This window comes from Dryobates pubescens, chromosome 4 (genome assembly GCF_014839835.1).
Source record: "Dryobates pubescens isolate bDryPub1 chromosome 4, bDryPub1.pri, whole genome shotgun sequence".
NCBI lineage: Eukaryota > Metazoa > Chordata > Aves > Piciformes > Picidae > Dryobates > Dryobates pubescens.
In genome coordinates, this window is record NC_071615.1 from 17228232 (window position 1) to 17237189 (window position 8958).

The following is an 8958-nucleotide window of genomic DNA, read 5'->3' on the forward strand; positions in this document are numbered from 1 at the left end:
GATGTGCCCAGGACGGGGGTCGCCCGAGCCCTCCCTTCCCACGCTGGGTTTCCCTGGTGCCCATTCGTCCATCCAGAGGGCGCCGGCAGGACCCTGGGCAGCGGACAGGCGACGGCGCTGGGGGAGCATTTACAGGGGGGGCTCCGGCGAGGGCTGCGCCTGTCCCCATCGTGTGTGTGTCCCCCGCCCCCCGGAGCCCCGTGTCCCTCAGGGGGGTCGCGGCAGGGGGGGGCTGGGGTCAGCGGCGCGGTGCGGGTCCCCCGGCAGCCGGCGAGGAGCGTGGGGGGCGCGGGCAGGGGGGCGGCGGTGGGACGGGAGCGGGGCCGGGGCCGGGGCCGGGGCCGGGGCCGGCCCTATTCGATCACCATGCAGCACGGGAGGTGCTGCGAGAAGTACTTGAAGAGCTCCGGGGTGGCCCCGGGGCAGTTGGTGAGCTCCAGCTCCTCCAGCTCCTGCAGCTGCACCAGCCCGGACAGCCCCGTGGTGGTCAGCAAGGGGCAACCTGCGAGGGCACAGGGGAAGCTGGCACCCCTCTAGACTCTAGCACCCCCAAAACACCGGCACCCCAGAGAAACAGCACCCAAAACCCCAGCACCCCCCAAATAACATCCCCAGACCCAGCATCCCCCCAAAGCAGCACCCCAAGCACAGCACCCCCCCAAAGAACTAGCACCCCAACCCCCAGCACCCCCACAAAATAACGCCCCAAAAACCTATCAGCCCCCCAAGCATCCCCAAGCACAGCTGCACCCCAAAAAATCCCCTCACCCCAAAGAAATAGCACCCAGACCCCAGCATGCCCCCAAAATAACACCCCAAAACCTATCAATCCCCAAACCCCACAGCACCCCAAATAAACAGCCCCCAAATCTCATCATCACCCCAACAATGGTTTGAAACTCATCATCCCCGAAAGCAGCACCCCAAACACACTAGCACCCCAAAGAAGTAGCACCCCTAAACTCACAACCCCCCTAAATAGCACCCCAAACCCCATTGCCCCCCAGAATAACAGCCCAAACGCACCAGCACCCCCAAAACTCAGCGTCACAAGTACACAGCACCCCAGACCCCAGCATCCCCCCTGAGAGTACCCCCAACACACCAGCACCCCGAAAAGCAGCACCCTAAAGAAGCAGCCCCCCAAGTCTCAGCGTCCCCCTAAAAGAGCACCCCCAAACACACCAGCATACCAATCCCAGCACCCCAAACAAATAGCGCCCAAAACCCCATCGCCCCCCCCAAATAACACCCCAAAACCCAGCACCCCCCAAACGACACCCCAAAACCCAGCACTCCCCAAAACCCTTCAGCCCTCCCAAACAACACCCAGAAATCCATCATCCCCCCCAAATAGCAGCCAGAAGCCCACCAGCCCCCAAACCAGCCCCCCAAACCCCAGCACCCCCCAACGACACCCCAAACCCCATCAGCCCCCAAACCAGTATCCCAAACTCCAGCACCCCCCCAACGACACCCCAAACCCCACCAGCCCCCAAACCAGCACCCCAAACCCCAGCACCCCCCAACGACACCCCAAACCCCACCAGCCCCCAAACCAGCACCCCAAACCCCAGCACCCCCCAACGACACCCCAAACCCCACCAGCCCCCAAACCAGCACCCCAAACCCCAGCACCCCCCAACGGCACCCCAAACCCCATCAACCCCCAAACCAGCAGCCCAAACCCCAGCACCCCCCAAACCACACCCCAAGCCCCACCAGCCCCCAAGCCACACCCCAAACCCTAGCACCCCCCAAACCACACCCCAAACCCCATCAACCCCCAAACCACACCCCAAGCCCCACCAGCCCCCAAGCCACACCCCAAACCCCAGCACCCCCCAAACGGCACCCCAAACCCCATTAACCCCCAAACCAGCACCCCAAACCCCATGAGCCACCAAACCAGCACCCCAAACCCCAGCACCCCCCCAACGACACCCCAAACCCCACCAGCCCCCAAACCAGCACCCCAAACCCCATGAGCCACCAAACCAGCACCCCAAACCCCAGCACCCCCCAAACGGCACCCCAAACTCCATCAACCCCCAAACCAGCACCCCAAACCCCATGAGCCACCAAACCAGCACCCCAAACCCCATGGGCCGCCAAACCAACACCCCAAACCCCAACACCCTCAAACCCCAACACCCCCAAACCCCAACACCCCCAAACCAAAACCCCAAACCCCAGCACCCCCTAAACCAACACCCCAAACTCACCCTCTCCCCATAACACCACCCAGAAATCCATCCCCCCCCCCCCCAGACATCACCCCCAAAACTCCAGCACCCCGAAACCCAGCAGCCCAGAGCCAGCCCTGTGCTGATCCCTGGGGAGCTGGGCTGGAGCTGGGGGAGGGGCGGACCGCGGGAGTCACCCCAGCGGCTTCAGGGGGTGCTGGCTGTGCCCAGGGTTGTGCCCAGGGCTGCCCCCAGGGCTGTCCTCGGAGCTGACCCCAGGGCTGACCCCAGGGCTGTCGCTGTCCCCACAGCCCGGGGGGACCCCCAGCGCCCCCAGGCAGGGCGGCAGGGGCTGCTCACCGGCCAGCGAGAGGAGCCTCAGGCTGCCCATGCCCAGGAGATGCTTCAGGCCAAAATCCTGCACCTGGAAAAGAGATAGGATGGGAGCAGAGGGGGCACCGGGGGGCTCCACGGGGGGGGCACTCTGGAACTGGGGGCTCAGCATTGCTGGGGCAGAGGGCTGGGGGCAGGAGCAGAATGCTGGGGCTGGGAAGTGGGGCAGGGACTGGGTGCTGGGACAGGGAGCTGGGTGCTGGGGCTGGGTGCTGGGGCAGGGTGCCAGGCCAGGGAGCTGGGTGCTGGGGCAGAGAGCTGGGCACAAGATCCGAGTGCTGGGGCAAGGTGCCAGGGTTGAGTCCTGCGAGCTCCCGGGAGCACCCAGCCCGTCCCTTCTCCACCTCCTGGCACCGAGCGCGGGGAGTCTCCATCCAGCCCGAGGTGCCCGCCCGGAGCGGGAGGCTCATCTGCAGGGAGGTGCCAGCCGCTCTGCCCGCCCTCCCCGTGTGGCATCTCGGACAGGCAGGCCTGCGTGCCCCCTGGCACCTACCTGGCAGCACCAGCGCAGGTAGAGGCTCCGCAGGGAGGACATGGTGGACAGGTAGCTGAGGCCGGTGTCGGTGATCCGCACACACCTGCGGGCACAGCGCGGCTCAGGGCTGCCCGCAGCAGGGCACCGCCTGCCCCTGCCCCAGCGCGGCTCGGCACGGCACGGCAGCCGGGGGACCGGCCGTGGCATGGTCCAGCGCGGCTCGGCACGGCACGGCAGCCGGGGGACCGGCCGTGGCATGGTCCAGCGCGGCTCGGCACGGCACGGCACGGCAGCCGGGGGACCGGCCGTGGCATGGTCCAGCGCGGCTCGGCACGGCACGGCAGCCGGGGGACCGGCCGTGGCTTGGTCCAGCGCGGCTCGGCACGGCACGGCAGCCGGGGGACCGGCCGTGGCATGGTCCAGCGCGGCTCGGCACGGCACGGCACGGCAGCCGGGGGACCGGCCGTGGCATGGTCCAGCGCGGCTCGGCACGGCACGGCAGCCGGGGGACCGGCCTTGGCATGGTCCAGCACGGCTCAGCACCCGGGGGACCAGCCGTGGCATGATCCAGCGCGGCTCAGCATGGCATGGCATGGCATGGCATGGCACAGCACACCTCAGTTCTAAATGGCATGATGTGACATGACATGGCGTGGCATGACATGCCTTGGCACTGCTTGGCATGACTCAGCATGGTTTGGCATGGCACAGAATGCCTCAGCTCAGGATGCTATGACATAGCTTTGCATGGCATGCCTCAGTGTGGCTCAGCATGGCATTGCCTTGTCATGATGTGGCATGGCATGGTTTGACATGGCATGGCACTGCATGGCATGGGACAGCATGGCATGGGATGGCATTTGATGACTTGCCATGGCATGACATGGTACAGTGTGCCTTAGCACTGCTCAGCATTCCTCAGCGTGGCACAGCATGGCACAGCATTGCCTCAGCATGGCAGGGCAACACGGTATGGCATGGCTCGGCAGGGCACAATGTGCCTTGTCCACTGCTTGGCATGACCCAGCATGGCTTGGCCTGGCATGGAACAGCTCAGCTCAGAATGCTATGAGATGGTATGGCATGACAGCATGACATGGCACGGCTTGGCATGGCTGGGCATGGCATGACATTCCTTGGCACTGCTTGGCATGTCTCAGCAGGGCCTGGCATGGCATAGCCTCAACATGGTGTGGCATGGCATGCCAGATCTCGGCATGACACAACAGCATGGTGTGGCATGGTATGGCACAGCATGCCTTGGCACTGCTCAACATGGCACATAGCTCTAAGCAGCATGCTGCTGCATGACATGACAGCATGGCATGGCTTGGCATGGCATGGCACCGCTCAGCATGGCTTGGCACGGCTCAGCACAGCATGGCTTAGCGTGGCACAGCATGCCTTGGCACTGCTCTACATGCTTTGGCATGGCTTGGCACGGCATGGCACAGCTCAGCATGACATAGCATTGCTTTGGCAAAGCATGGCACAGCTCAGCAGGCCATGGCACAGCTTGGCATGACAGAACATGCCTTGTCCCTGCTTGGCATGGCTCAGCATGGCTTGGCAGGGGATGGCACAGGTTAGCACAGGCTGACACAGTCCAGCACAGTCCAGCACAGTCCGGCACAGCCTGGTATAGGCTGGCACACGCTGGCACAAGATGGCACAGCCTGGTACAGGCTGGCATAGGCTGTCATGGGCTGGCACAGTCCAGCACAGTCTGGCACAGGCTGGCACAGCCTGGTACAGGCTGGCATAGGCTGGCACACCCTGGCACAAGATGGCACAGACCAGCACGGGTTGGCACAGCCTGGTACAGGCTGGCACAGGCTGTCATGGGCTGGCACAGTCCAGCACAGCCTGGTACAGGCTGGCATAGGCTGGCACACCCTGGCACAAGATGGCACAGAACAACATGGGTTGGCACAGCTTGGTACAGGCTGGCATAAGGTGGCACACGCTGGCACAAGATGGCACGGACGAGCACGGGTTGGCACAGCCTGGTACAGGCTGGCACAGGCTGTCATGGGCTGGCACAGTCCGTCACAGGCTGGCACGGGCTGGCACGGGCGCATACCTGTCGAGCACCAGCTCCTCCAGCTTGTGCAGGTCGCAGGCGATGTACTCCAGGGCCATGTCGGTGATCCGCGGGCACCAGGACAGGTCGAGGCTGCGCAGCTTCCGCAGGTTCTCGGCCACCAGCTCCACGCCGTCGTCGGTGACCTTGGAGCAGCCGGAGAGGCTGAGCACGCTCAGGTTGGGCAGGCTGTGCACCATGTTGACCACGCCGTGGTTGGTGATCTCCCAGCAGGAGTTGAGGCGCAGGGTGTGGGTGGTGTAGCCCTGCTTGGCCGTGAAGTACGCCAGGGCCGTGTCCGTGACGTGGTAAGCCTGCAGGTTGAGCTCGGCCAGGTTGGGCAGCAGCTGCGAGATGGCAGCGATGGCATCGTCGGCCACGTTGATGCAGTCGCTGACGCTCAGCGCCGTGATGCGAGCGTTCAGGCTGGACCACAGCCCTGCCTCCGTGAAGTCGTTGCAGCCGGACAGCTCCAGCCTCACCACGCCCTGCATCTGCTCCAGCATCACCTGCCGGGGGGCCAGCAGGCTCAGGGGGTGCCAGGCACCGCCGCTGCCCGCCTGGTGCCCACGCCCCGGCGACTGCTCAGCCCCATTCAGGCTTCTCCTGCTCGGCCCCTTCCAGGCATCTCCTGCTCAGCCCCATCCAGGCTTCTCCTGCTCAGCCCCATTCAGGCTTCTCCTGCTCAGCCCCTTCCAGGCTTCTCCTGCTCAGCCCCTTCCAGGCATCTCCTGCTCAGCCCCTTCCAGGCATCTCCTGCTCAGCCCCTTCCAGGCATCTCCGGCTCAGCCCCTTCCAGGCTTCTCCTGCTCAGCCCCATCCAGGCATCTCCTGCTCAGCCCCTTCCAGGCTTCACCTGCTCAGCCCCTTCCAGGCTTCTCCTGCTCAGCCCCTTCCAGGCATCTCCTGCTCAGCCCCTTCCAGGCTTCACCTGCTCAGCCCCTTCCAGGCTTCTCCTGCTCAGCCCCTTCCAGGCATCTCCTGCTCAGCCCCTTCCAGGCTTCTCCTGCTCAGCCCCTTCCAGGCATCTCCTGCTCAGCCCCTTCCAGGCTTCTCCTGCTCAGCCCCTTCCAGGCATCTCCTGCTCAGCCCCTTCCAGGCTTCTCCTGCTCAGCCCCTTCCAGGCATCTCCTGCTCAGCCCCTTCCAGGCTTCACCTGCTCAGCCCCATCCAGGCATCTCCTGCTCAGCCCCATTCAGGCTTCTCCCTGCTCAGCCCCATTCAGGCATCTCCTGCTCAGCCCCTTCCAGGCTTCACCTGCTCAGCCCCTTCCTGGCATCTCCTGCTCAGCCCCTTCCAGGCTTCTCCTGCTCAGCCCCTTCCAGGCATCTCCTGCTCAGCCCCATTCAGGCATCTCCTGCTCAGCCCCTTCCAGGCATCTCCTGCTCAGCCCCATTCAGGCTTCACCTGCTCAGCCCCTTCCTGGCATCTCCTGCTCAGCCCCTTCCTGGCATCTCCTGCTCAGCCCTTTCCTGGCATCTCCTGCTCAGCCCCTTCCAGGCATCTCCTGCTCAGCCCCATCCAGGCATCTCCTGCTCAGCCCCATTCAGGCATCTCCTGCTCAGCCCCTTCCAGGCTTCTCCCTGCTCAGCCCCTTCCTGGCATCTCCTGCTCAGCCCCTTCCAGGCTTCACCTGCTCAGCCCCTTCCTGGCATCTCCTGCTCAGCCCCATTCAGGCTTGCCCTGCTCAGCCCCTTCCAGGCATCTCCTGCAGCCCCCAGGCTTCTGTGGGGCCAAACTTCTCCCTGGCATCACTCTGGCAGTGCCTTGTTCCAGGACATGTCCCAGGAGGGGACAGGGTGAGACCCACTGGCCCCAGCCCCTTGGTGCCAGGCTGGGCACTGCTCTGGGAGGATGCAGCTGTAGAGCAGCTGGTGCTGGGTTTGGCCATCACACGGTGCAGGGGACCTTGCCTGGTGCCCGGCAGGACCACGAGCTGCCCCCCATCTCTTACCCAAGGGACTCCCTTGCCGAGGAGCAGCCAGCCAAGCAATACTGTCCTCATGCCTTGAGCCTTGCCCGCTGCCCACCACCCACCAGCGACATCCCCTTGGTGGCAGCATCCACGGGCAGCAGGGATGCCACCTCCCCCTCCACCGGCACCCTCAACCCCTGCGCAGTGCAGGCTGCAGCCCACCCCCCTAACCAGACAGGGTCTCCTGGTGCTGCCCACACCCACGGGCCAGCCGTGCCAGCTGCCTGCTCCCCTGCTGGGCGACCAGACAAAGCTCTGCCCACAGCCGTGTGCCCAGGGGCACCAGGAAGGGACCCATCGTGGCCACACCTCAACCAGCTGGGTCAGCCGGCTGCGGTCACCTACCTCCAGCCCCGCATCCGTGATGGTCGACCTCTTAAGGCTCATGGACTTGACTCCCTTCTTGGAGAGGGGATAGTTGTCAATGAACTCGCAAATGTCCAGGTCAGAGACCCCCACCAGGCAGAAGCCCTCGAAGCCGCGCACGGCGAAGCCCTGCAGGCTGACGAACTCCTTCTCCCCGCCGGGCAGGACGTTGTAGAGCTCCTTGGTGTGCAGGACGGGGGTCAGGCCCACCCAGAACTTGGGCTGGTAGAGCACCCGGCGCCAGGCCTTGCACACCTGCGCCAGGACGCACTTCTCGCACGCCGAAAAGTACCAGAACAGGCGGTTGAGGATCTTCTCGTCCACCGCCAGCTGCCTCTCCGCGGGCGAGCCGGGAACCCGCTCCGGGCAGGGCTGCTCCGAGCCTGCGCCCGCGCTCAGTCCCGCCAGGGGCGCGCCGGGAGGGGAGGAGACGCCGCCCAGAGCGGCCAAGGAGAGCGGGGAGGCCAGGCTGGGGATGGGCAGGTCGCTGTGCTGGGCTAAGGCCGGGCTGAGGATGGCAGGCACGGAGGAAGGCTGGCACAGGCGGTTCTTGACGGCGGGGGTGCCTTTGGTGATGCTGGCGGAGCCGAGGCCGTTGGCTTGGGTGGGGATCTTCACCAGTCCATTGCGGGGCAAACATGGGGGCTTGGTGTCGCCGTTTCTCGGGCTCGACATCTTCCACGGGTCTCTCTGCAAGGCAGGGGAGGGAGGTGTGAGGGGAGGCTGGGCAAGGCTGGCAAATGGCATGGCACTGGTGGGGTAGAGACCCTGGAGGTCATAGATTCACAGAATGATTGGGGTTGGAAGGGACGTTCAAGATCATCCAGCTCCAGCCCCCTGCCACGGGCAGGGACACCTCCCACCAACACAGCTTGCTCAGGGCCTCATCCAGCCTGGCCTTCAGCATCCCCAGGCAGGAGGCAGCCACAGCCTCCCTGGGCAGCCTGTGCCAGAGTCTCACCTGTCCCTGGGCAGGGATGGGAAGTTTGATGGCACTGGTGGGGATGGAGATCCTGAATGAGGCACAAGGCAGCATCAAGGTGTGGGTGGTGCAGGACCTCTGGGCACAGCCCCAGAGGGCCATGGATAGAGCATGGAGTAAGGTCCTCCAAGGGGCTGTGAGGCCCTTGTGTCCTCCATGAGGGGGGACAGATGGGGATTTGTCCCCAGACATTCACATTCTTCTCTGAGCCAAGGACCCAGCCCCCAATGGGAGACAGAGCAGGGTCACAGATTTGTGTTGTTTTAACCACAGGTTCTGGAAGGCCCCCAGAAGGTCTCCCCAGTGACCTCCTTTCTCTTGGGAGGCAGAAGTCCTGCTTTGGGCACCCCTCTGGGCAGCCTGGCACAGGCTCTCCCCACCCTCAGCACCAAACCTTTCTCCCTTCTCTCCACTCTCAGTCTCCCTCTTGCAGTTCCAACCATCCCCCCTTGGCCTGCCCCAACAGGCCCTGCTCAGCAGTCTGTCCCCAGCTCTCTT

The 8958-nt window shown here is 64.7% G+C and overlaps 1 protein-coding gene across 1 annotated transcript; it reads right to left on the bottom strand.

The window, feature by feature from the left end:
- Nucleotides 1-301: 301 nt before the first annotated feature.
- Nucleotides 302-8167, bottom strand: FBXL16 (F-box and leucine rich repeat protein 16). The gene is made up of 5 exons (XM_054161351.1): nucleotides 7458-8167; nucleotides 5138-5646; nucleotides 3073-3157; nucleotides 2547-2610; nucleotides 302-502 (listed from the first exon to the last, which is right to left on the bottom strand). The coding sequence occupies exons 1-5, from the start codon at nucleotides 8151-8153 to the stop codon at nucleotides 354-356; spliced, it is 1503 nt and encodes a 500-aa protein (XP_054017326.1). The 5' UTR covers nucleotides 8154-8167; the 3' UTR covers nucleotides 302-353.
- Nucleotides 8168-8958: the final 791 nt, after the last annotated feature.